Below are 27,823 nucleotides of genomic sequence, written 5' to 3' on the forward strand. Positions count from 1 at the left end.
ATATAAATTAGGTTTTTTTTTTAACAAAACTTTTTTTAATATTATTTTATGAAAATAAATACATTTTTTTAAAAAAAATATTTTTAATTTTTTTTTTAAAAGATGATTTTTTTTATTATTTTTTTTTTAACTTTTTTTTTTGATGAAAATCAAGATGAATACCCCCAAACCTAAACCTAACATTGTCCTCAATGTTAAAGAAAACTAAGAGAATTGGGTTGCCTCCCAACAAGCGCTAAGTTTATTGTCTTCAACCAGACACAGTGAGATAGTTTTTGCATCTCCTTTTATGAGGTCATCTATTTTGTCTATCATAAAACACTCAACTTCCCTCGCGGGTTGGTCGGCCGCATTGAACACATTTAATTTTACCTTCATGTTCCCAAATGATATGTTCATTACCCCTGTTCTACAATTGATGCATGCATTGGCTGTTGCTAAAAAGGGCCGCCCGAGGATCACGGGGATTTGTTTATTAGGATTGGGCTCATATTCCATATCAAGGACAATGAAATCTACTGGAAAATAAAATTTGTCTACCTTGACAAGAACATCTTCAATTATCCCACGTGGTGTTTTTACAGATCGATCAGCCAATTGAAGGGATACCGAGGTTGGTTTTAACTCACCTAAACCAAGTTTCTCATAAACTGAATAAGGTAAAAGGTTGACACTTGCCCCTAGATCTAAGAGTGCTCGATCAATGAAATTATTTCCTAAGACACAGGAGATCGTGGGAGCACCAGGATCTTTGAATTTTGGAGGGGTGTTATGTTGGAGAATAGAACTCACTTGCTCAGTTAGGAAGATCTTTTTAGGCACATGTGTCCTATATTTTCGCTTTTGTGTACAAAGGTCTTTGAGAAATTTGGCATAGGAGGGAACTTGTCTGATGGCATCAAGGAGTGGGAGGTTGATTTTAACTTGTTTGAAGACCTCTATCATCTCTTCTAATGAAGTTCCCTTTTTGCCAAATAGAAAGGGTGAAGTAAGAGCTTCAGGAAATGGGGCCTTTGGGATGTGAGTTTTGGCAGAAGATGGACTAGCTGAAGAAGAAGAAGAAGGTTTTAGATTTTCATTTGACACATTTCTATCCTCTTCTTCACTTTCCTTATTGTTATCTTCCCCAATCTTATTGTCTACTACACGTCCACTCCTTAGGGTAGTCAAAGCATTGGCTTGTTCATGATGAATTGCATTTAATTGATTTTCTTGAGCCATATATTGTCCCCTAGGATTACTTATTGGTTGGCTTGGAAGCTTTCCTTCCTCTCGCTTGTTCAGTGCATTAGCTAGTTGCCCCATTTGGGATTCTAGCTTGGCGATGGATTGCGTGTGAGAGTGCACCAATTGTGTAATGGTTTCCAAACCTTGAAGGGCGTTCAACACTTTCTCCTCAAAGGCTGTGTTTCTTTGGGGTGGAGGAGGAGTGTGTTGAAATTGAGTCGAGGGACGGTAAGGATGAATATTTTGAGGGTTTTGAAAATTTTGGGAGAAGGGTTGGGAGGTATTAGAAGCTTGCTGCCTCCAAGAAAAATTTGGATGATTCCGCCATCCCAGATTATATGTATTAGAAAATGAATCATTACCCGGTCTGGGCTGTGTTTGGGCAGCATTGATGTGTTCTTGCACGAGTTCGGGATATTGGGGTGCTGAGGGGCACTCATGAATAGGATGCGATGGGCTAGAACAGATAGCACACACTTGTGCTTGGGAAGAGTTCATGTAATGCCCACCTATCATCAGTTGGTCAATCTTATGGGACAATGCATCTACCTTGCTAGACAGGTCCATAGAATGACTTATTTTACAAATGGTCCCTTTTCTTTGAGAACTCGGGGGTGCTTGAAGAGAACATGAAGCATGGTGGAGGGAGTTTTCATTAAGATTTTCAAATAATTGCCATGCTTCATGCTCATTTTGAAGCATAAAAGTGCCCCCGCATGCAGCATCGATCATCTGACGGTTTCGTTCTGTCAATCCGTCATAAAAACATTGCACTAGTTGCCACTTAGGTATTTGATGATGAGGGCATTTACGGATTAGGTCCCTAAATCTCTCCCAAGTTTCATGAAATTCTTCTTCCTCAGTTTGGGAGAAGCTTGTAATGGCACGTCTAAACTGGTTCGTTCTTCCTATGGGAAAGTATTTTTTAAGGAATTCTTGTTGTATTTGATCCCAAGAACGAATCGAGTTAGCTTCTAAATAATTCAGCCATTGTTTGGCTCTATCTTTAAGGGAGAAGGGGAATAACCTAAGTTTCAGGGCATCATCAGTGAAGTTCTGAATCTTGACAGTAGTGCAAATCTCAAGAAATTCATCTAAATGTTTGTATGGGTCTTCGTTGGTGAGCCCATAAAAAGATGGGAGCATTTGGATCACACTAGACTTTATTTCATATTGTACAGCTGCTACCTCAGGTAATCGAATGCAAGATGGGAAAGTGTAAATAGTGGGAGTAAAGTACTCCCTCAGGAGTTTGGGTTGTTCTTCAGCCATCTCAGGAGGTAGGGATGATTCTAATGTTTTGATCTTAGCTCGAATATTCCTAAGGGTTCGTTCTATTTCAGGGTCAAAAGGTAATAGGTTTTGTACTCTAGAACGACTACCGTGCATACACTAGTACTCGATCAATCAAGCATGCAAAAAGAGAAAAGCATATCAATCCTAGTCTTTGTTCTAAAATCACTAGACAGCTCCTAACTGGTTTGAAGAGGGCACCTAAGCCTCCAATCCGGTCTAATGAACCGAGTTGACCAGGTAAGCTCCCAGGTAAGTGGAGGGGTCACGATGCGTTCGCAAAGGTCCCACTTAAAACCCACTTGCCTCGAACAGATGAACTGTCTCTCTTATAGGGACAAAGCTTGCCTAGACATCAACTAAGCCACAGAGCGAAATTGGTGCAACTTTCGCTTCGTCCTATTGAGCTCGAATGTCCCTAGGAGCCAATGTCTAATTGATTTTAATTAAAGTGACACTATGTGAGATTGAGTTCACCTAAATTGGGCAAGAGTCCGGTGATGAAATCCGGCTCTTATCTTGTTGGGGTGATTGCCCTTACTATGTGCGGATTAATTTGTGTATGTGTATCAAACATGCATTCACACTTTTGCTGAAATTAAAATCAAACAATCACCACAAAATTTCAAGCTAATACTTAATTTAAATAAGAAAGGTTTAGAGGTTACCAAAGGAAATTTTCCCAGCAATTTAATTTTTTTTTTTGCAAATCTCTACAGCATTTCTTTTCCGGCAGTTCTCCTTTTGATCATCCCAAATTTTTTTCTCGATTCCTGATCAAATAGTATATAAAAATTAGTAAGGGAGAAAAAGAAGATAAGAAAAGTAACAATAATAGAAATTTTTTTTTTAAGAAATTTTTTTTTAATTTTTAAATAAATTTTTTTTAGTAAGAAAAATAACTATGCTAGCAATCTCCGGCAACGGCGCCAAAAATTGATCGGTTCTTTTCAATTTCAAAAATAAACCACGCAATAGCACGTATCCTGTAGGATAGTGATTATGGGTGTCGGTCCACAGGGATTGGAGAATAAGTTATTTTTCTTTTAAAAACAAATCAAGAAGAAGGATTTGCTAACTTGATTTAACTAAATTAATCTGTGAGTACGAATTGAAATTTTATCAAAGTAAATAGATCTAGGGTTTGAAATCCACCACATAGCATTGCATCAAGGATTGTGTTCTTAATTTTTATCTTTTGGAGAGGCATGCAATTTTTGGCTACAAGCCTTTTAAAATAAAAGCATACATAGTGTTAGGAAGATCCATCTTCGGTGTAGCATGAAGTGTCTACCTAAGTATACTAATCTAGGATGCAGCACACCTCATCTTCCTAAGCATGGATCATCTTAGACTACTTTAGCAAACATGAATAGTAAATGGCATGCTCAAAGTTTAAACATCATAAAAAGATATTTCTTTGAAGATAATAATTTAAACAAGCTCCAAAATAATAAAGAAAATAAGAACTTCAATGCCCTGATACATTGCTAGGGCTTCATCCAGCCCTAGACTAGACGATTAGCCGCGCATGGCTTCCGGACGACCTCCCATCTTCAAATGAAAGCCTTCACCTCCCATTATTCCCAAAATATCACAAAATATTCTCTCCTCCCCCCCTCCTTTCTTTTTTTTTTATTTCTTTCTCTTCCGAACAGAGGCTCCTCCTCTGTTCTTCAAACCGTGGCCTCCCCCCTTTAAAACAGAGCTTCCTCCTCCTTTTATAGCCTCACCAGCCCCCCTGTGCGCCGATTCAGCATGGGATGAAATCAGATCTTCCCCTGTTTTGGGCGTGGGGAGGGAAGGGAAGGAGCTGGACGCGCTGAATCTAGGATTTTGCTTGCTCGGAACGGTCGCTGGCTGCAACTGGATTGGAAGAAGCTGGGAGGATATCCGGAAATGCTGATCATGAACGTGGTTGAATGCTGGGCGAGATCCGTGGATGCTGGGCTCATGCGGATGATTCTCCTTGCGAATTAGTGGGATGCTGGGAACGGCTGCAAGTTGGTGTTTATGGCTAAGAGAGGGATCCCGAAAGATGCTGGGAGGAACTTACGGATCGGTTGGAACGCGGAGACTCATCCGTGGATGATAATCGGAAGAGGATTTGATGGCTGGGAGGTTTGGGATGTTGGGACTTTTCTTGGAACGAATCCGGGTGAAGATGAGGATCGATGAAGCGGAGGGGATCCCGGCTGGGATGCTGGGACGCGATGAACGGAGTGGGGAGAGGATGGATCCTAGAATCGGCTGGGAGGAAGATGATGCTTAACTCGTGGATGCTGGGAGGATTGCATCGCGGGATGAAGAGGATGAGGCGGAGAAGGCTCGGATGCTCGGCGGATGCTTCGTGGACGGCTGATCACGGACGGCTGGGAAGAGTTCTTTTGAACGCGGAAGCGGGGAAGATGGCATCGCGGGAGGAAATCTGGAAGCAGGGGATACGCGGGGGCGCGATGAACGGAGTGGGCTTTGATGGCTCGGAGGCTTGGAGGAAATTTGGGAAGGATGGGAACAGGGGATGATACGGATGGCAGGTAGCTCTCATTCGGAAGCAGAGGATATGCTCAGGATAGGGGAGGATGGGAGATTTATGCGGGCGTGAGGGATGATGGAGATTTTTATTTTATGCATTGAGAAAGGTGGTTTGGGTCCACTCGGGTTGGTTGGAAGGTGGCTCTGTTTTGAAGCTACAAACAGGGGGGTTTGAATGCGTGGAAAGAAAGTCTTGATGGGTGAGTGCATGAAAAAGAAGGCTGAGATTGGATGCAGTGAGTCTTAGAGGAGAGCTTTTAGAGTTGACTCCGGAAGATGTGGAGTCGACTTTGATTGGCTGTGGACTTGTGAAATGGTGCAGTGTGATTTTAGGCATTATCCAACCACGGGTTTGACTCGACCTGCATACATTAGGCTCAATCAATAAATAATTAAACCAAACTTGAATAATTTATTAAAATGCAATGATGAGGGGAAACACATTTTCTTATATTTAAATTTAAAATATGTGCTTAATAATAATAATAAGTGCTATGTAAAATAGATAAATTTGTACATTATTTAGCACTGATCAATTAAACAACAACTTGAAGATTATGGCATTAAACAAGATAAAATTCCCATTAATTGTGATAATACAAGTGCCATTAATCTAACTAAAAATCCAATTCAGCATTCAAGAACTAAACATATTGAGATAAGACATCACTTCATAAGAGATCATGTACTGAATGGTGATGTGACACTTCAATTTGTTTGCACTCATGATCAATTAGCTGATATTTTTACGAAACCCTTAAGTGAAGAGAGATTTAGTGTGCTTAGGAGGGGATTAGGAGTGATTGATCCATCCTAGTGGTGTTCTCCTCTAGTTCATTGATTTTGATGTTTAGAATGTGTTAAAAATAGAGTTTCTCAACTATGATCATCAAATTAGATCATAACTTAGTGAGTGTCTCTGGTTTGGTACGAAAATAGCATGATTTTTAGGTGCGTGCCAGAGTTCGAGTCGACTCGAGTAAGTTTCAGAGTCTGCTCATAAGGAGGAGTCGACTCGCACACAGACGGGAGTCAACTCGAGGAAGATGAAGCATAAGGGGAGTCGACTCGCACATTGACGGGAGTCGACTCAAGGCCAGTGGAAGCATAACGAGAGTTGACTCGTGCATATTTTGGAGTCGACTCGAGGTCGAGTCGACTCGCAACTCAGTGGAGTCGACTCGAGGTCGGGATCCAGGTTTTGAACCCTAATCCAAGCGTTTAATTAACACTTTTATTCACCGCCGCCACTGTTCAAAAACCCTAGAGCCGTCTCCTAGATCGTCTCCGACCATCTTTAGGACTTTTTCCGTCGACCTTCCTCCGTCCATTAGCGTTTTACCCCATTCTAGGTCGACCATGCCTCGTAAAGCCGTTGTCCCAAGCCGGAAGAGGCCCCAACCCGCGACCGGCACCGAGCGACGGTCCAAGGCTCGGAACGATCCCGTGAGGCCCCAACCTCCGGCTCGTTCCCCGCCGAGGGAGATTCCCTCGAGGCCGTGCGCCGGGAAGGCGGTCTCCACCGGGAGATACGTCGATTTTGACTATCTCTCCCGGGAGGGCTTTACCATAGGAGAGAGATTGCGGGCCCAGGGTTTAGAGTATTTTTGTTCCTTAGATCTCCCCACATACCCTGGCCTAGTTAGAGAGTTTTATGGTACTGTCCATAGGGGCAATGGGGGAATAGAGGGAACTGTAGCCGGTGTCCCATTGTTTATTTCCGAGGATTTCATAGCCCAAATCCTCCACCTTCCACAAGTAGGGGTAGCTCCCACACACCCCGAGGATAGGACTGAGGCCCTTACAGCCATTCTAGGATATCCACCCCAGTCCCCCTTAGATGAGGTGTCCGCTAGCTCACTTTCTGTTGAGATGCGGCTCCTCCTTAACATCATCTCTAGGACCCTCTTTCCGAAGACTGGCCGCTTCGATTTTGTTTCTGAGAGGGACCTAGCCCTTATGTTCTACATCCTCCAGGACACCCCAATCAACTTCCCGAAACTCATTTATAGATATCTATGTGAGCCACTAGATAGACCTAGGCTCACCCTCCCCTATGGCATGCTATACACACTTATCTTTAGGGAGGCCGAGATTCCTATTCCTGAGGGGGAACCCTCTCGCGCATTGCGATGGACAGATCGCATGCGTCCGGGAACCCTACACAGGATGGGGTTTCGTAAGGTAGAGGGAGGGAACCTGGGTTAGGAAATCATCTACCTCCACACATACTTCCAGACACTCCCCCAGTCCTGACCCTGATTCTGACTTCCCTACCTTTCCCTCCACCTCAGCTCCCACCACTTCAGCCGGACCCTCCTCCTCAGCTCCACCTACTCAGCCCATGGAGGTTCGCATTTCTCCTGAGCAGCTCCGGGAGTTGCGGCAGGAGATAGTGAGGGATCTTCGGGACGACCTGCTGAGGGAGCTCCGAGGTCCAGCGACTGCTCCCTCCCCTGCACCCTCTTCTGCATTGGTTCCTTCCCTGTCAGCCGTGACCGAGATGACGGCCCATGTGCGGGAAGAAATCTACAATGTCAGAAGCCTGGTACAAGCCCAATTCTCAAACATGAGCGATATCACAAGCAACACACGAAAGTTGCGAGATAGCATCCGGCAGGATATGGGCACCACTAGTCAGGGGGCCGAGCGCTTGGCGAATGTGCTCATCGCCAAGCTGGACACACTCTAGGAGACAGTGACTGAGCTCTCCACGACACACAGCAGGGCCACCTCGGCCATTATCAGACAGTTAGAGCACGTCACCACTGCGGTCATCCTACTCATGGAACAACAGTCCAGACTGCCTAAGGAAACCGCATCCTCCTCGAGGAAGCCCTAGTTTATTTTGTTTATCTTGACATGTATTTACTGCTTTACTTATTGTATTCACAAATGTACTTACATATACATCAATACAATGAGTAGACAGCTTTTCTTCAATATTGTGCACATTGATCTCTACTTGCTTGTGTGTTCTGCTTGCCTCCTTTTTGATATGATGACAAAAAGGGGGAGAAATATTTAATAGATATGGAAAAGGAATCAAAATGAAACTCAAAAAAAACTCTTAAAACAAATTGACAGATTTTCCCTCTAAAAACCAAAAATTTCAATTCAAAAATTTCAATGCACTAAAAGAAAATTCAGAGAATCAAAACAAAGTTGAATGCATATGTTGAGGGGGAGAATCTGAATTTTTAAGCAAAATCATTAAATATATATAAGCCAAACAATTGATTGCATGATATGAAGGCTTACATAATTCCAAATGAAAGGGGGAGCTTTAACTCCAAAATTTATTGTTTCACATCTTTCAAGTTTGGATAAATTAAAAAACCAGACACTTGAATTCATTTATAGATTTCATTTTCTTGTTTATTGAGCAATTCACTTTACATATACTCAATGTTTTGTCATCATCAAAAAGGGGGAGATTGTGGAGTGATTGATTATAACCCTATTTGATTTTGATGAGCTCAAAGCATTTGAGTATATCTTTTGTTTACTAATGAATTCAATCGAGTGTTTCAGTAAAAATCTTGTCTAAGTGTTTCTAGATTTGGTTCAAGATATTTTGGATAAGTTAAGAAGTCAGTTTGAACCAAAGTCTGAGACTCGAGTCGACTCTGGGATATTACGAGTCGACTCCAAGCGTATCAGAAGCACTGGCACGGGCTCGAGTCGACTCCGGAACATTACGAGTCGACTCCGACTGTGAACAGACAGATGAACAGAAAGACACAATTTAAAACCTATCAGTGAGTCGACTCCTGAAGTGCGCGAGTCGACTCCGATGCTTACCGAGTCGACTCCAGGGAGTTACAGACAAAAAGTCAGAGAGCAAGTTTCGACCCTGAGAGCCGAGTCGACTCCTGAGGAACGCGAGTCGACTCCGATGGTTGGCAGGTCGACTCCAAAGAAAGCGAGAGTCGACTCTCAGTTGTATTCAAGGCAAAAGTCAGAGAGCAGTTTTCGGACATTGAGATTCGAGTCGACTCCCGCAATGCACGAGTCGACTCCGAGACAACGCGACCCCAAAAAGACAGAAGACCAAATTGTTGTCTCTGAGAGCCGAGTCGACTCCAAGACAGCTCGAGTCAACTCCAAGGCAGCGCTACGCCAAAAGACAAAAAATAGGGAGTTCGGGCTCTGAGCGCGGAGTCGACTCCCAGGACTGTCGAGTCGACTCGAGTGGGCCAAGTTGAAAAATAGCTCCATGAATTCCATGGGATGAGCCGACTCCAAGAATGCCAAGTCAGCTCCAGTTTTTGGCGAGTCGACTCCGGGTTAAGTTGAGTCGACTCCCGGTTAAGTTGAGTCGAGGAGGTCACTTTAATTCAAATTCGGAACAGTTGCCGAGCCGACTCCAGAAAAGCATGAGTCGACTCCTGTTACAGCCGAGTCGACTCCAGATCGCGCGAGTCGACTCCGACCCCAACGGACACATTGTCAGGATGTGCAGAGTGTGCAGAACGGGCAGAAAAATGTGTCTAACGGCTAGTTTCCGTGGGGGATGGCTTAAATAGCCACAGAGGACTGTAGCAAGGCAGAGAAGTACCATTCCACTCAAAGAAATCAAGCATCCTTTCTCGGCAAACTGATTTCAATGGAAAAGAAAGAGGGCCATTAACTCCATTCAACCGACTCTTCCCAGCATTAAAAGAAGTCTCCTCCTGCCTTCAAGTCTTCCAGATTTTCAAGAGGAGACCCAAAGTTCAAGAAGCCCTTCTCTTCTCCAACTCAAACGTGTTTGAGGGCTCTTAACTTTACTATTATTAATATCGCTGTATATCTGCTTTTTAGAAGCTCTGTTTTTCTATTTGTCTTTGTTCTTTCCATCTTGTCCTTACTTGATTCAATCAGGGGATTGAATCAAGGGTATATAGGTTTGTTGGTGAGCCTAGGTTGAAACCAACGGTGTAAGGGTTCGATTGTGATCCTGAGAAAACAATCGGGGTGGTTCTAGTCGGTGAGCCTGGAAAAACCGACCGAGTTCGTTGTGACCTCGTAAAACAACAAGTTTGGTTGTCAGCTTGGAAAACAACCGGCTGTAATCCGAGAGGTTATAGTGAATTTCCAAGTGAGACTTGGGGAGTGGACGTAGGAGCAAGGGTTAGCTCCGAACCACTATAAAAACATTGTGTTTGTGATTGCTTGTATCTCTCTCTTACTCTCATTTCACTCACAGCACATAGCAACTAATTAATCATCTTGCAACAGTATTAATTAGTCATCCACAAACATTTTAATTGCAAAATTATTTTAAAACCCAATTCACCCCCCCTCTTGGGTTGTCTATCTGGGCAACAAAAGCATTGGGGAACAGATACCAAAATATAAATTCATGCAATTTATGATACATCTTATAGCATACATAAAATTCAAAGCTTTGTAAGTTCTTTTTAGAGCTCTTTTAAAGACTTTCTTTTACTCCTTTAAAAAGAAACACTTTTTTACATATAAAAATGACTTGGCACAGGATTGAAATACTAAAGTGCAAACCAATAGAAACTCATTAGTAGATTCTAAAGTAGATTTTCTAATAGAGACAGATGAAATTCTTTTTCAAATAATTTTCAAAACAGCAGATTTGCCGACTAGGTGCATTTTAAAATCTATCACATGTAGTAGCAATTTGAAATTTGTTCACAAGAGATATTCAAGAAAATTTAAATAATTTCAAGATATTAAAATTTCAGAAAATTTGTTAACTTTTTCTCTCCCTCTTTTTCATTAAATTAGAGGCACTTAAGATCAACTATTTAAATTACAATTTGGTTCATGATTGATGCATAAGATATATTAATCAAATAGCAAGCCTCAAGGTGTATCACAAAGATTTTTAGATTTAAATTTTAAATGATACATATTGGAGAGCATTAAGATCACTTCTCATTTAGTATTCTTTCTTTTCCTTTTAGTTATGGATTTATGCGATTAAGTTTCATATGATCTCTTCCTCTGAAATTTTTTTTCTCCCCTTTAATTGATCATTCCATTTAAGAGTTTAGAATTTGAAGATAATTTTCAAATAAAACATTTAAATTGTCAATTTCAGAAATGTGTTTTCTATGAGTTTCAACACAACTTAAACCATTGAGAGTATATTTCTAAGTATCAAATCATATTTATTTGAGATAAGAAAAGCTTTATAGAACTAAACTCAAGGTATAAGCTATTATATAACTAAAGCAAGTAAGACAACATAAGGAGTTTTATCAAAATCAATCCATAAAACATTCAAGATATGCATTAATTAAAAGTGACTTTTGAATAAGATGCAGACCAAAGAGATTGAATATCTAAAGCTTCCCCTTAAAAATTGCATTCTTCTTTAAATATTCTTTTCTTTTATTGAATTTCAGATTTTGATGATAAGCGTAAATAAAAATGAAATTCTATGATATCAAGAATGTAGAGTGATTTAGAGTTTTTCAAAGTTATAACAATTACTCTTTTTAATCTTTTAAGAACAAGTTATGCTTCGTCTTGATTTTTGAGAATATGCACTGAAATATTAATCAGAAAATAATTCTTTTGAAGCTCAAATTTCTTTCAAAAGCAACTACATTTTTTTTTCTTTAAGAATCATTTGAGTAAATTGAAATAGTTCTAGCTTTAGAATAATTCACTCTCCTTTAAAAAAAGATTTTTCTTTTAATGATAGAAGCACTTAATTATGCAGAAAAAAATATATAGAAGATCATTCAAGTGTATATTTATAAAATTTAATTTTTTAGTCATAGTTTCACAGCAATATATGTAAGAAACACAATGAATCTTTTTAATATTAAAATAAAATCATATGTTTAGAAATATTTATTCGTAATCAAGATCATTGAAAAATACATCATTTAGACCAATTTTACTATACTTTAAAGATAAGAAATGATATGTTTCAGATGCATATCGGAGCAAACAACCAAAACATCAAAATTAATCTATTTTTTCTTAAATTGCAGTTTTCATCTAGAAATTATATTGAATTATTCTCCAGTATGATGTAATCATTGAAGCATATAACGAAAGTTATATAAATGCAAAGATATAAGCATTTTTATATTGAGTTTAAACTTTTATACTAGGTTAGATTTTGAATTTTATAAGAATTTTCAAAGAGGCTTTCAAAATTATAATTTGAGATATGCATCTTCTACATTGTAGCTCATCTTAAATCGTTAAGATTGAAAATACATATTTCAAAAATATTAGAGCACATTCAGAATCTTTGTAATTAATATTAAATTTTGGTACAGATTAAAGTAATCTAACATGTATCAGGACATTATGTACTAATGTTAGGCAAGATGAAAGATAAATTAGAATCAATTCATTCTGTCTAATTTGTAAATTCAGATTAATTTTTTCTTTTTTTAGAAGATATTCCTTAAAACGAAAATATTCTTCTCTTTTCTTTTTTTCCAAATATATTCAACTTTCAGATTTCAAAAGTGATCATGAACAACAAAACTAAAATTTCTTTTAAAAATACTTAGAAATATTCTAATGTAGTATTTCAAACATTCAAGCATTGGAACTGATTTAATAAAAAAATCTTTCTAATCAGAAGACTACACGAAGAATCAATAAATCCAGAAAATAAATATTATTGAGGAGTATGGACTACAAGTGCAAACCATTTTCATTTAGCTTTGGAGCACAAGTTATTTCAAAGGCAAAGATGAGGTAAAGACTTGTGTGCAAAGTTAAAACACATCTCAAATTATGAATGTCATAAAAGAAAAAATGAAGTTGCTGTTGGTAAAAATATGTTTCAATCAAATTGTCCAGCATGGAGCATTCCAAATTATATTTAAAGAAGATCTTCATTATCTGAATATTAAAAGAACATAATTCAAAATATCATGTCACATGCAAAACATAATATGCATTAAGTCATATCATTATGTATTAAAGCATTAAGAACAAGCATGTCAAGAATCTTCATTAACTCCCTCTATTTAGATATAATTTATTATCGATTTTATCCTTAAGGTGTGTTTTAAGGTGATTAAACTTCATTTGTTTTTCACAAATTTCATTAGGGTCATTTGTTTTTACTTTGAGATTATCAATGTAAGCAACAATCCTTCTTATATATATTTTCATTTATCTTTTATTCCTTTTCTCTTTTTATGAATTTCTTTCTTTAAGCAATCAATGAATATTTTAATTTTTTTCATTTGTTTTTAGTTTTTCTTTTACTTAGCTTTTACTTTTTATGAACAATGTTTATTTTCTTTTTCTTTATCTCTCTCTCTTTTTGTTATTTTCAAGTAATTTTTATGAAAGACAGAATAAAGAAATGATCTAATATGCTACATAACATATAAATGTATATCATGCAAGCAAACAAAATTTTCATTATGCTCAAAGATCACAAGTTATTTTGAATTAAAGATTTGAAGCATAAACTTGTGTATTTCATAGTTACGTATTACACAGGCAAAAGTAAATTTCAATTTAATCATACCATGAAACAATTATTATTCGTATGAGCATGAAACATGATATCAAGATGATCAGTAATTAAAAATCCTAATCATGCTGCTATATAATTTCAAACTATTGATTTTGCTCAACTAACTCACAAGAGAAGGATTTAGAATTATCAGTACATTTTGCATTCTTCCAGCCAAATACCTTTTAGATTGTTTACATCCTTGGCTAAAGAAATTATTTTTCTCTTATTTGCATGGGAATGTTCATTGTATCTTACGTGGAGGTATCCTTTAAGTTGAAAATTTTCATTTCTTGCTCATAAATCCTGCAACATTAGCAATTTTTTTTCTTGAAGAAAAGTCATTAGTTTCTTCAAGATACAAAACATTCATATAGCATATTTCTTAACTAGATGACTTAATATAAGACATAACAATAATTGAATATTGAGTCACTCTACTCAAGAGATTGCCTAAAAATAAGCAAGTACAAGTCACTTGAACTAAGGAGATAATTTTATTAAGCAATATGGTTCAAGAACAGGCATATGAGGCAATAGATTAAATCATTATTTTTGAAATTATTTTAGTTTCTTGAATTCTGTTTGCTTAAGATATTCATCATAAGGATCTTTTTTTTGGTTTTTCAAAAAAAATTTAATCCAAAACGTATTGATTTATGTTTAGATAACAAGTTAAGTTTTAATCAAATTATCTTAAATAGTTGTTTCTTTCAAAATTCTGATTATGATTCAGCTTTTAACACAAATAATCATGTTTCAGGAAGAAAAGCAATCTTCTTTTTAGTTCATGCTTTAAAAGATTTTTTATGATCAGATTAAACATGACGTGTTAAAATTAATCAGCAGAATTTGAGATAATTTAAAGAAAGATATTAATCATGCAATCAAGGATACAATGATTATGCTCAATGAAGCACTTTAAAGATCAGATTTATTGATTTTAGATTTTAGAACAGTCTTGAAAATTACTTGTAAAAGAAAAAATAATCTGTTATTATAAGAGTTTCTCATTATGACCATAACACATTAATCATTTATGATTGAAACAATTTGAGATAATTATTATTTAACATATGATGCACACATGAGACTTATAAAGCAAATCATAATATATTTTAGATAATCATATAAGGAATGAATGATATAATAATAACATGATAAATTACATTCATACCTTTGATTAATCATTAATTCATTAATTAAGCAATCATACCGAGAATTGAAGGTATATCAAGAATTGATTGCAATAGAAGATGTGAGGAAGAATTAACTTTTAAATAATGAAATTTTTTGAACTGAAAGATAGGTATATAAGGCATTTTAGTAAATATTCAATTGCATAATTAAATTTACAAAATTAAGCATATCAAAATATGAAATGATAATGCCTTCACAAATGGTGAAATAAAATTTACTTATAAGTCACATGTCATGGCACCTAATAAGAGTTTCATATGAGTTTCAAGGGCTGCTTTGACACATCTGTAAAATAATCTTAGTTCTTCATGTTAGGTACCCAAGCTTGCTTGAGTCTTTAGGGGTTAGTGCATATGGTTCTTTTTGAAATCCAAATCTATTTAATAGTAATAACTTTACCTTTTGATTTATTTGTATTAGAATTATAGGTAAAGTTGTTATGCCCATTCTTTTCATATTTGAGATATGTTATCTTATTTGATAGTTTGCTCGACGAATTGATAACCTTCTTCTTTAGGATTTTATGGTTAAGCAAGAGAATCCAGCTAAGTTTTGATTTATCAAAACCTGCATTTTGTCTTTCAAACATCATTTTTAATCTTTCTGAACTTACGGTAAATTTATTAATAAAAGATTTTAGTTGGTTAACTCCATTACTTGAGTTTTGATTTTCTTTAATTAAATCCTAATTTTTCTGAATCAATACTTCTGAATTCAACCTCAAGCTTTTATTCTCAGAATTTAATTTGTCTTCATTTCTGCAGTAGAATTTTTTTCTTCATAAATTTTTAGATTTAGCTTTTTAAGATTCTTGTTCTTCATAGATAATTTTCTACATTCACCATACAAATCATAAAAAGTATTTAATAGTTCATCATAAGAGAATTCTTTTTGAAATTTATTTGGTGTAGAATCAGATTCAGATTTTACCTCATCTTCTTGTACTATAAAGCATAAGTTAGTTATCTCTTGTAGTTCTTTGGAGCTAATGTCATCATTGTTGCTCCTAGCTTTCATTTTCTTACTTGACTTTTCCTTGGTCAAGGCTTTCTTGCTTTTTATTTCTTTCTTCCTTTCTTTTTGCTTTCTCTTCTTCTTTATCTTCATGAAGCTCTTGAATCTCTTGAAGATTGATGATAAGTCTATGTCTTCATCCCCAATATTTTTTTTTTTGAGCTTTCTTCCTGATTTGAAGACTTTAGAGTATTTTCTGCAAGCTCAATGTTAGTCTTGCAATTATGCTTAAGTAATCTAATATGGGATTTCTCGAAAATATCATAAGTTGCTTCAAGAGAATCCCATTTTTTTTGGCAGATGAGTATGTGAAAACTTGATTACAATCATTTTCATTAAATGCATAATAAAGAATGTTCATTGCTTTAGCATTTAGCTCAGCCAAATTCTTGTTGAGCACATTTCATTCGTTTTCATAAATATTTTCAATCAACTTAGTGGGTGTGTGTAGGCCATTTGTTTTGATATTCCATAACTCATAATTTTGTGATTGAATAAAAATTTTTACTCTAGCTTTTCATTGAATATAGTTAGTTTAATCAAACAGTGGAGGTCTGTTTGTGGAAAGTCCATCAGAAAATAACACATTATGTGGGGCTATCATGATCTCTGGCTTTTGACGGTTAGATCAACAACTAATATTAAAACACCTGCTCTGATACCACTTTTTGCCCAGTAGATGCAGCCCAAAAGAGGGGATGAATTGGGCTTTTAAAAAAAAATTAATTACTTCTAAACTTTTGAGTTAATTAAGCTAAGTTATATGGATGCACAGTGGAATTTAAACTTAGTAACAGATTAATTCTAATCTAATCAGGATTAAAATTGTTAAGTAGCAGATAAATAAGCTCAATAAAAGGTGAGTCTAAGTTTGCCCAAGTTCTTGATGCAAATTTATCAAGTGAAATAAGAGTTAAATAAGCAATTCAATCAGACATTCATCTAAGTAAATAAGTAAGAAAATCAAACAATGAAAGGAAGCATCATAAATACAACAAAAGTATAGTGGTTCGGTGCCAACTGCACCTACGTCCACTCTCCAAGTTCTCTTAAAAATTTTACTATAATCTCCCTGATTATAGTGTGGTTGTTTTACGAGTTCACAATCTAACTCGTTGTTTTTCCGGAATCACAACGAACCCAAGTTGGTTTTCACAGGCTCACTAACCAAAATTTATACCGATTATTTTTGGGTTCACAATCAACTCAGTTAGTTTTTCCAAAGGCTCACCAACCAAAACTTTTACAAAGTCCAATTAAGGTTTGGACCAAACCTTCTTCCAAGTTTCAGCAACTGAAACTTGTTACAAGATAAGTATTGAAAGAATTAAAGTATGAATACTATTGCTCAGTAAATAAATAATATAACAGAATAAAAAGAGCAATAGAAAGTTGTTGGTGGTTTGAATGCTGTCGTGGGTGCTTCACCAACTTCCAGAGCTATGGACTTGATGTTGAATGTTTACAATAAAACTTTTAAAGCTTTCACTTGGTTGCTCATTCCTATGCTCTGACTTTTAGGGCTCTTAAATGATTTGGATGTTTGGGTAGTTGAGCTCTCTTTAATTTGAGATATTTTTTTATATTTATATCCTTTGATGTGGTAGGAACTTGATTCTAGCCGTTAGAGACAGAATAGAGCCATTAGAAGTGAAAAACTATCCGTTGGAGTCGTAAAAAACTAGCCGTTATGCCTTCCAGCAGAATTGGAGTCAACTCGGCCATTCTGGGAGACGGCTCGCCTGAGGTAGGAGACATCTCGTGCCTGTTAGGAGTTAGCTTGAGATCGGGCTCTTCAAAAATATCTTTCTATCATTCTCTATGGGAGACGGCTTGCGTAAGTCGGGAGTCGACTTGTGCTCTATTCCTGAAAATAATCTTTCTGTCCTGATTGAGAGAGTCGGCTCGAATGAAGTAGGAGTCGACTCGAGCTCTGTGCCATGAGACTCCATAGTGCTAGAGTCGACTCTGAACTTACATGAGTCGACTTGAAGAATTTTCTTTTGGATTTTTCTTTGAATTTGCTACTCCAACTTGAATCCTTTGAACTTGAAACTTGGGCTAATAAAGTATAGCTTTCTTTCATTTTTTTTCTTGAGAGCTTTTGAGGTTTTCTTGTATTCTTCCAACTTGCCATATTTCTTGCAAAACAAATTATCTTTCTTCTTACAATACAAACATTAGTAATTATACTTCAAGATTTTGTGATCATCAAAATCAATCTTTAGGTCAACAGTCTTCAATACTCCTAAATGCCGGAACATGGCACTATTCTAATTCTTATGATAGGATGTATCAAAAAAATAGACTGAGAGACCCTGGGGTAGCTTCTCCCATAGAACCTAGCATGGTGTGGTGCTCTAAGGAGTAGGGTGCTTTAAATATCATGCTAATGTGAGTCCTTTCATCGAACAGGTGGTGGGTGGCGAACGATGGGTGATCGAAGCAAGAAGGTGGCTAAGGATTCCTCTAGCAGTAAGGAACAGATATCCCCAAGGCGGACTGAGGAGAACCCGTCGTGGTCAGGAGTGGTTCGGGGCTACCACCAGCAAGCTATTTGGACTAGCCATAGGATCTCTGAGGACGAGTTAGAGAGCATCCAACGCTATTTCATAGAGTTATTGGAGCTACCGATGGAGAGAGTGGAGGCATCAAGGCTGGCGTGAGAGTCCAAGACATTGATTACTCAAAGCCTTAGCTAGAGGGTGTCAGGTGTATGGTTGCTTAGGATTTCAAGGTTAGGGGAAAACTTGACTATGATGTGGAGCCCTACCCTATGGCGGAGAAGCTCAGCATCTTTCGATTCAAGATGGAGGTGGATTGAGATGCCATGCTATCTGGCGACCCATGGCTGGTGGTAGCGCAGCTGTTGGCCATGAAACCCTGGGTGCTCGACTTTGTTTCGAGTAAGGATGTAGTCAAAACCACCATTGTGTGGATTCGGCTGGCATGCTTGCCTTTGGAATATTAGGAGAAGGAGACGATCCAAGACATCGCAGCTATGGCCAGCCAACCCCTAGCACTCGATAGTTTCACTGACTAGTTGAGGAAGCTAGGGTTTGCCAAGGTCAATATTGAAATTAATGCCCTAGATCCGCTCAATTTGGGGATCATCATCCAAGGGTGATCTAGGGTATTCTGGCAATTTTTCATGTACGAGAAACATTCCGATGTTCTGCTACCATTGTGGAAGGATTGGCCACAAGGATGAAGATTGTCGTTTTCCCTTGCCCTCATCGGCAGTAGGAGGTGGTGATCCGGCTGGAGTTTCTCCAGCCCCAATGGCAGTGGACACTGGCAAGGAGACCCCCTTAGCAGAGGAGGAGGAACAACCAGATGTGGAAAGGCGCCTGGTCTTTGGACCCTAATTGGCCATGGCAAAAATTCAGCCACCTAGGGTTTCAAAGGGAGGGGTGCAGCTGAGGAAGGAAGCTGATTAACTTCAAAGTCTACGTCTGGCCTGGGTTCATCTCAATCCAAGTCAAGTTGCCCTTGGAATCGACCGAGTTCATCAGGGTTTCCACCGGATTTTGAAAGATGGTAGAAGCCATCCATGGTTGTGTGGCAAAGATCGTCGGAGAAAGTCCATCACGGCGATGAGGCACTGTAGTTGGGCGGTGAGCCGAGTCAACCCGATTCTGAAATGGTGTTGTGTTTTAAGTCGCAAGAGAAAGTGGGCTCGAGCTTGGGCCAATTCAAGCGGGCCAGAAGCCTAGCTTCTCCTCGAGTGAACATCCATGCGGAGGGGGCTGATCCTACCCTCGGCCCACGTGATAGCCCGAATGGCGGCACTGAGTTCAGTGGAAGGAAGCAACGATCTACACCATCCCCGACCATCTTCCCTGACCTCGAAGGTTGATGCTAGGAACCATGAGTTGCCTGGGACCCTCGGTGGCACGTTGGAGGCCACCTGGTTGGCAGGAGGAGGCTTCGACCCTAGCTCGTGTGATTTGGGCTATTTGGTGGCAGCAAAGAGCTTGATCACGGCACCCGGCCCGGCAAGGGAGGATGGCTGCTACTCAACGGTGGCCGCCGACAAGGGCAACGTGTGTGGGCTGGTGGAGTTGACAAAGCCAGGTGGGGCTATTAAGGAGGACAAGACATGGGTGATGAGTCGCATTGCAGAGGGTAACGAGCATATGGATGATTAGGAGCATCAAGCTAAGGATCCAGACACTAATGTTAGTTGTGCTAGACCACCTGCTTTCTCTGCCATGCTATGATGAAGTTTTTGCTCTGGAATTGTAGGGAAACTGGCAAGCCATATTTTGTTGTCCCCTTTAGATGGCTTGTGCAGCTTTACAACCCGAATGTGTTGTTTTATTTGAGACGTGCCTGTCTAGTAAGGGTTTACAGCGGGCTAGGCGGTGATTTCTTTCTTGAGGTTTTTATGTGGTGGAATCTAAAGGTTTATCTAGAGGCATTATAGTGGTGTGGAGGTTGGGTTTTGCCACGTTTGATGTGTTTCACAACTGTAGTCAATATGTTATTATGATGATTTCTGAATACAACAAGGACCTTTGGATTATGTCTACAGTGTATGCCAGCGCAGACTACAGGAAAAATTGAATCTTGTGGACTGAGATGGCCAATCGAATACAACAAAGGGCTTCTACTATTGTCGTGGGGAATTTTAATTGTATTGATGGGCATCAGAAGAAGATGGGGGTAAGGCCTTCTCTGGTAAGCTTAAAGCCAGGGAGTTCCAAGACTTTATCTTTGTCGATGGCCTCATCGACCTCGGTTTCACTGGACTCAAATTCACATGGTGCAATAATCGCATGGCCAGAACGAGAGTCTGGAAGAGGATTGACTAGACCTTTGCCACAGCTGGCTAGATCCGATTCATTCTGGATTGACAGGTGCGCCACTTGGCTCATCTTGCTTCTAATCATTGTCCGATCCTAGTTAACACTGATCTCTCCATTTTGTATTATTGTCCCTTCAATTTTGAAAAAAATTAGCTTTCTTATCTGCAATCCTAGGCCATTGTGCAAGGTGCTTGGAGAATGGCAGTGCAGGGAGATACTATATACCGAGTCTCTTAACCAAGCGCCGACTTCGGAGGTGGAATAGAGAGAAGGTGGAAAATATCTTCAGGAGAGTAGAAGAGATGAAGGATTCTATTGCCCATTTACAAGCCATAGAGGATCAGTGTGCGGGGTTCCCCATTGAGGAGATGGCAGAGCTCAAAGGAAAGTTGGCAGTGCATCACTCTCTGTCGTGCCAACAGGAGATTTTCTGGAGGCAGAAGTTTAGAGTGTAATGGATCAAAGAAGAAGATAGAAATACTAGATTCTTCCACCAATCGACAATCATCAGAAAACGAAAATATGATCCAAAGTCTAAGGGATAGCTGCAGCCAGATAATCGATGACACCGACGCCATCGGTCGAGAGCTCTTGCAGTTTTTGAGATCTAGGTGGACAACTCAGCCAAGGAGCAGTGGGGTCGCCTCCGAACCCATGCCCACAAAGAGGATTTTGGACTCCGAGAGTGCTATTTTCATTAGTCCGATAGAGGTGAAGAAAGTTCGAGAGGCTATTTGGTCCCTAGTGGAGGACAAAGCCTCAAGTCCTGGCTTATCCTCTCTTTTTTTCAGGGGGTACTGGACTATTATTCGTCAGGAGGTGATCGTGATGGTCTATTAATTCTTTAGCACGGCCTCTATTATTCGTTTTTTAGTACGATCTTTATGCTCCAGGATTGAAAGAGGATCTTCATCATGTGTATTCCAAAAAAAAATAGGTTGTCACTAAATTTAACTATTATAGATCCATCATTTTGTGCATCAATCTTTACCAGGTGTTAGCGAAAGATTGGTGTATAGACTGAGGAGGGTCCAGGTTCAAGGTACCTGTGGCGGTATCGACAATGATGGGAAGTATGAGGTTCCACGGGTTGGTCAGGTTTTTCGGTCTTGAAGCTCCTCCTCCAGATTTCATCAGCATCTTGTCCTCTCGAGTCTTTCTCCTCTCCTCCAACCACCGGAAATTCCAGCAGGAAATGGAGAAGATAGAGCATTCTTATCTGAACATCAGAGGCCTCCGCATCCACATAGCCCACATAGGCAAAGGTCAGTCCTCTGTTCACAGATTTTCCTGCTGTTTTCTCATCAATCTTTCACCGGCCAGCTCTTTCTATCCTCGATTCTCTCTGTGTTTTCGGTCGATGCAGAGGAACTGGGGACTGTGGTGTTCCTCCATGGGTTCCCAGAGATATGGTACTCCTGGAGGCATCAAATGATTGCCGTTGCCGAAGCCGGATTCCGAGCTATTGCCCCCGACTTTCGTGGCTATGGCCTCTCCGACCAGCCCCCAGAGCCAGAGAGCACCACCTGGGAGGACCTCGTCGCCGATCTCCTCGGCATCCTCGACTCCCTCTCCATTCCCAAGGTGACAAGACATTCTTCCATTGCTGGCTGATGTTGTTTCTTCGCAGTTCTAGTACTCACCCGATTCACCTCTCCTCATGAGCCCTAGAATGCTATATCCCTCAATTGCCTTCTTTCTTCGTTCTGGCTGCTTCAATTCTCTGCAAATTTTTTTCCGCCAAATATTATTTGTATCGAAAATTCTTGAATTGGTGCTGCATGACATTGACTTTCAATATTGATGATAACTTCGAGGGTTGAAAAGGCTTTCATGGTTGGGAAGGATTTTGGAGCAAAACCAGCTTACGAATTCGCCGTCTATCACCCAGATCGGGTGTCGGGTGTGATTACCTTGGGAGTTCCGTTTGCGCCCACAGGCTTTTCCTTCGATGCCATCCCCAAGGGTTTCTACATAACGAGGTGGCGGGTAATGTCATATTATTCAGAAGATCGAGCCCGTTCTCGTCGACCTATACTTCATCAACGCATTAGAATTTTAAATTCTATTGTTCTGCTCTCTCTCTCTCTCTCTCTCTCTCTCTCTCTCTCTGTTCTACTTCAGGAGCCAGGCCGACCGGAGGCAGATTTCGGTCGATTTGATGCCAAGAGAGTCGTCCGCACCATCTACATTCTCTTCTCTCGAAGCGAGCTTCCAATAGCCGAGGAGACTCAGGAGATCATGGACTTGGCAGACTTATCGACTCCTTTGCCTTCCTGGTTCGCCGAGGAAGACCTCGCAGCCTATGCTGCTCTCTACGAGAAATCTGGGTTCCGCTTTCCACTCCATATGCCTTACAGGTGAGCTGGCATGGTCTGAAATAATCCTTCGTCGGCGATCAGAATTAACTTGAGCCAGTTGTGATTTCAATAGGACACTGCATCTGGGGATTAACAATGCTGATCCGAAAGTCCACGTCCCTGCGCTGCTGGTCTTTGGAGAGAAAGACTACGTTCTCAAGTTCCCGGGAATGGAGGACTACATCAGGAGTGGAACGGTGAAGCGCTTTGTCCCTGATCTGGAGATCATATTCATGCCTGAAGGAAGTCATTTTGTTCAGGAGCAGTTCCCGGACCAGGTGAACGAGCTTATCATCAAGTTCCTCAAGAACCACATCTGAGCTAGACTGGAGGTATGGAATGGAGTACTTTGTGATGTTAAAGCAGGAGGGCATCTCTTTCTCTGCAAAGATTTGTTTCTTGCAAGTAGTCTATGCAATTAATAAACACTTGAAATAAGCTGTGCTACTTTGTGAAATTTATGATGTATTGGAAAATTACAAACTCCACATTACGCATGCAGCTGGCAGAATTAGTTACACCAGAAATTTGTTTTTCTTGTTGCTAGTTTGTTGTTAACAGTTAGGAAAGATAGTCACTAGAAGGATCATCGGCATCTATATATAGAATCCTTGTATACTGCAATGAATAAGAGAGCCCATTCCTTTTTCCCAATTTCATTTCTTTTTGGTATCAGAGCAAGGTTGAGGACGTTCTGTGGCTGTTCTTCCTTTTTTCTCTTCTGAGAGTTCTTACCTCACCATGACTAACACATTTGTTGATCCGATGAATGATCCAACTAGCCCTTTTTATCTCCATCATGGAGAGAGCCCCGGTCTTATTCTTGTTCCTCAGCCACTCAATGGCAATGAAGATTATTATGCGTGGAAACGATCCATGACTTTGGCACTGGAAGCAAAAACAAAGTATGGGTTCCTTGATGGTTCTATCAACAGACCTGAAGAAAGATCCCCAACGTATCTCGCATGGCGTCGCTGCAACAACATGCTCATGTCCTGGTTAATCAACTCTTTGTCAAAGGAAATAGCCTCAAGTGTGCTTTATCTTGAAACTGCAAAGGACATATGGGATGAGCTAGGAGCACGCTATGCTCAAACCAATGGGCCGAGGATTTTTCAAATCCAAAGAGAGATTTCCAACTTGCAGCAAGGTAACTCCTCTATCACTACATATTACACAAGAATCAAGGGCTTATGGGATGATTTGAATAACTACATATCTGCCCGGAACTGTACATGTGGGGTACTTCCATCACTAGAGCAAAATCATGTGATTCAGTTTTTAATGGGGCTAAACGACACCTATAGTCAAATTAGAGGACAAATCCTTCTCATTGACCCTCTTCCACCTCTAAGTAAAGTTTACTCCCTGTTGTTACAAGAGGAAAGACAGAGAGAGGTTGGAAATAGCCCAGTCCTAGACTCTGCTGCTATGATGGCTAAAGGAAACTATAGACCGGGTTCATCAAAGAAAGGGAAATTATTCTGTACACACTGTAAAAAAGATAACCATACCATTGACAAATGCTCTCTCCTTCATGGTTATCCACCCGGGTACAAGAGAAATATATCCAAAGGTTCTTTTGGTTCTAATACTCAAGTAGCTGCTGTTGTTGGTGCTAAAGAAGAAGGGGCTAGAACAAGCAAATCATCTTCAGATTTTCCATTTACTCAGGAACAGTGTGACCAGCTTCTTGAACTCCTCAAGAGTAAGAGTTCTCAGCCTCTCACTTTTGCCTTCTCGCTAGGTACTGGTTCCAGTTCAAACATGATAGGTATTCCCACTTCTCTCGCTTTGTCTACTCATATCATACCTTTGGTTTTATCTTCACAAAATGGTTTCTCAAATGGTGCCTGGATCATTGATACGGGTGCTTCCGATCATATCGTATTAGATGTCTCTTTCTTAACTCATGTCAATGCACAACTGAATTCCAGAGTTCAACTTCCAACTGGACAAACTGTGCAAGTGACACACATAGGCAGTGTTAGATTAACAAGTCACCTCTTATTAAAAAATGTCTTATGTGTCCCAACTTTTCATTTTAATCTACTCTCTGTTCAAACACTTGCCTCTGACCTTAATTGCCAACTTACATTTGAATCTTCTTCATGTCATATTCAGGACCTATGCAGCAGGAGGATAATTGGTCGGGGTAGCGTAGTCAGCAGACTTTATCAGCTACAGGTGCCTGGCTCTCAAAGTTTAACTAAGAATTGTTCTGCTTCACCTCCCTCTTTTAGCTACCTAACAAAATTTTCTACTGTAGACCTTTGGCATTATCGCCTCGGTCATTTATCCTTTCCAAAACTTCATATGTTACACAACATTGATTATGCTATGAATTTTAGTTCTACACATGTCTGCCCAATATGTCCTTTGGCTAAACACACTCGGTTACCTTTTTCCTCCAGCATGATACGTACTAAATCCCCATTTGAATTAATTCACAGTGATGTTTGGGGACCATATCCCATTCCTGCAAGAGATGGTTCATGCTATTTTCTTACCATTGTTGATGACTTCACACGAAGCACATGGTTATATTTAATGAACCATAAGTCCCAAACAGAACAAATCTTTCGCAATTTTAGCATGCTGGTGCAGACACAATTCAATCGCAAAATAAAGGCCATTAGGACAGACAATGGAACTGAATTCATCATGAAAGACTTTTTTCAAAGCCATGGGATAATCCACCAGTTAACATGTGTAGCCACTCCACAACAAAACTCAGTCGTAGAACGGAAACATAGACATCTTCTTATGGTGGCTAGATGTCACGACCCCCGCCCCCGTTCCCGGCGGGCCGCCGCGACGGTCCTAGGGTGCGGGTAGGCATAAGGCCACCAGCCACCACGTAGAACCCTACTACCTATCAATCATCCATAAATTCTGAAAAATTTTGGCATGATGCATGCACAAAATGATCACCTTTCCTATGGTGACCTGTCAGGATTATCTCAATACATATAACACACTACCTGTCAGAGCAGTAATCACATAATCTGTCACATAATAAACCTGGACAATATATAGCAATACATTATCACAGGCACACAACTGATCTGTACACACATATATATATACATGCTTCCCAATCCATCCATGGTCAACCCATATCCACAACAGGATCTATGACTGTAACTATACACTATATACAACAGAAGGTTTATAATACACCAAAAGGGTATAAACCTCTATCTACATTATACTATACTATGGAGCGGCACAGCTAACAGGCAATCACTAATCCTGCTCCTCTCTATACAATACCTGCCCTGCAATCAAAAACACCAAACTGGGGAGTGAGTATATAAATACTCAGTGAGTGGAGTAGAGAGTACTATGCACATGAGACCAGATATAATCATGACTCGAGGTGAAATCTCAAGATCAATAACAAGATGAACATGATCTCAACATAGAGAATATGGAGTAAGTCATCAATATCACCACAATCAATCTCAACTCATCTGAAGCATATATGGAATAATCAAGTAAAAATATATGCTACTCATGAATATGCTCAACAGGTCATAGTACTGAATCATATAAATCAGGTGTCAATAGGCTGAATCATCAACAAGACAGCTATCGGAAGGTGGGTTTACGCCCCAGGCGAACCAGCAACAACTCCCTACTGCCATATGCATACATCGAATATGACACCACACCAATATGTAAATCATCACTAGACAGCTGTCGGAAGGTGGATTTTTACGCCCCAGGCGAACCAGCAACAACTCCCTACTGTCACATGCATATGCAGGATAAGACACCATACCGATAACATAAATGCTAGACAGCTATCGGGAGGTGGGTTTTACGCCCCAGGCGAACCAGCAACAACTCCCTACTGTCACATGCATATGCAGGATAAGACACCACACTGATCATATAAATGCTGGCCAGTATCCAGAACAGAAATCCATCTCACATCTACATACTAAACGGCACCTCGCGGGAATTCTACATCCGCGGAAAGCCATACTGCACCTCGCGGGGTCTTACTATGCCCGGCGGCAAGCAGAATATAAGTCGTAGGACCGGCCGATCCTACGCCTAGGGCCGTGTCCCCCTTAGGAAGGGACTGGGCTCCGCCCACCCAGAAGGCTACTATGTGCACAAAGGCCGATGTTCAACCCCATCGACTATAGGTGTCCTGCAGATACTGCCAAGCCATGCATAAATGCCATAATGCACCCTCCCAATACTCTACTAAAAAGGAGCATAATTAAGACTACCACTCACTCGACTCCGACCCAATCATAAACTAACATTAGGGTTGGGAGTGAGGGGTCAAGGGTGTGCAATGCAACTCAATATACCACTGAAATGGGCTCTACAAATCTTTGAAATAGAGAAAATAGAATCAATTTACAAAAGAAGTCATTTCACAATTCAGATCAAATTTAACTACTCATAAAGGAGTATAATCAAGGCTACCACTCATAAGTCTTTGAAATATAGGAAATGAAATCAATTTACAAAAGAAATCATTTCACAATTCGGAATCAATTTGATTACTCATCAACCCCTCGTAATTCCTCTCAATGTTCCCTCAAATGCATGTACAGAATAATCAAGCATAGAGAATCAAGATTATAGAGAAATCTACTATAACAATTAATCAATAAGCTCAGGTGGAATCAAGTCACACTTGGCAATATTTATGAAAATGAATAAGGAATGTGCTCATGGTGCAAAGTACAAACTCCCACTCACCTGTCAATCTGGCACAGCCCTGATACGCCTCCAAAAATCTACAGCTGGCAGTGGAGAACTTCTTCCTCTTGTTCCCTAGCTTCTTGCCTAACTGTGACATGCATTTATAATACATTTAGTCCTGTATCAAGGGCTATAATCTACGTGCCATTTATAATATAGGGAACTTTAATTGATTCAACTCCCCCGTT

At 39.7% G+C, this 27,823-nt stretch overlaps 3 protein-coding genes and 1 non-coding gene across 5 annotated transcripts; 3 read left to right on the top strand and 1 right to left on the bottom strand.

The window, feature by feature from the left end:
- Positions 1–69: 69 nt before the first annotated feature.
- LOC149753238 (uncharacterized) lies at positions 70–27,723 on the bottom strand. The gene is made up of 2 exons (XM_089923781.1): positions 27,633–27,723; positions 70–3,293 (listed from the first exon to the last, which is right to left on the bottom strand). Exon 2 carries the CDS (start codon positions 2,614–2,616, stop codon positions 205–207), a length of 2,412 nt encoding a protein of 803 aa, XP_089779907.1. The 5' UTR covers positions 2,617–3,293; positions 27,633–27,723; the 3' UTR covers positions 70–204.
- Positions 2,018–2,123, top strand: LOC120104368 (small nucleolar RNA R71). The gene has a single exon (XR_005506774.2). It is a non-coding gene; the product is annotated as a small nucleolar RNA R71 (small nucleolar RNA).
- Positions 21,252–23,401, top strand: LOC103695720 (epoxide hydrolase 1-like). Of its 2 annotated transcripts, XM_008777153.4 has the most exons (5): positions 21,252–21,809; positions 21,911–22,128; positions 22,372–22,533; positions 22,669–22,904; positions 22,978–23,401. In XM_008777153.4, exons 1-5 carry the CDS (start codon positions 21,608–21,610, stop codon positions 23,222–23,224), a joined length of 1,065 nt encoding a protein of 354 aa, XP_008775375.3. In that variant the 5' UTR covers positions 21,252–21,607; the 3' UTR covers positions 23,225–23,401. The 2 variants fall into 2 exon arrangements, with proteins under 2 accessions (XP_008775375.3, XP_088580371.1); XM_088724245.1 differs by having other exon boundaries at positions 22,372–22,904.
- Positions 23,498–25,262, top strand: LOC149753239 (uncharacterized). The gene is made up of 2 exons (XM_089923782.1): positions 23,498–24,678; positions 25,029–25,262. Exons 1-2 carry the CDS (start codon positions 23,646–23,648, stop codon positions 25,061–25,063), a joined length of 1,068 nt encoding a protein of 355 aa, XP_089779908.1. The 5' UTR covers positions 23,498–23,645; the 3' UTR covers positions 25,064–25,262.
- Positions 27,724–27,823: the final 100 nt, after the last annotated feature.

Source organism: Phoenix dactylifera, chromosome 6 (assembly GCF_051530095.1).
Source record: "Phoenix dactylifera cultivar Ajwa chromosome 6, Ajwa_hap1_PhDact_Kaust_v1.1, whole genome shotgun sequence".
In the NCBI taxonomy this organism is placed as follows: Eukaryota; Viridiplantae; Streptophyta; class Magnoliopsida; order Arecales; family Arecaceae; genus Phoenix; species Phoenix dactylifera.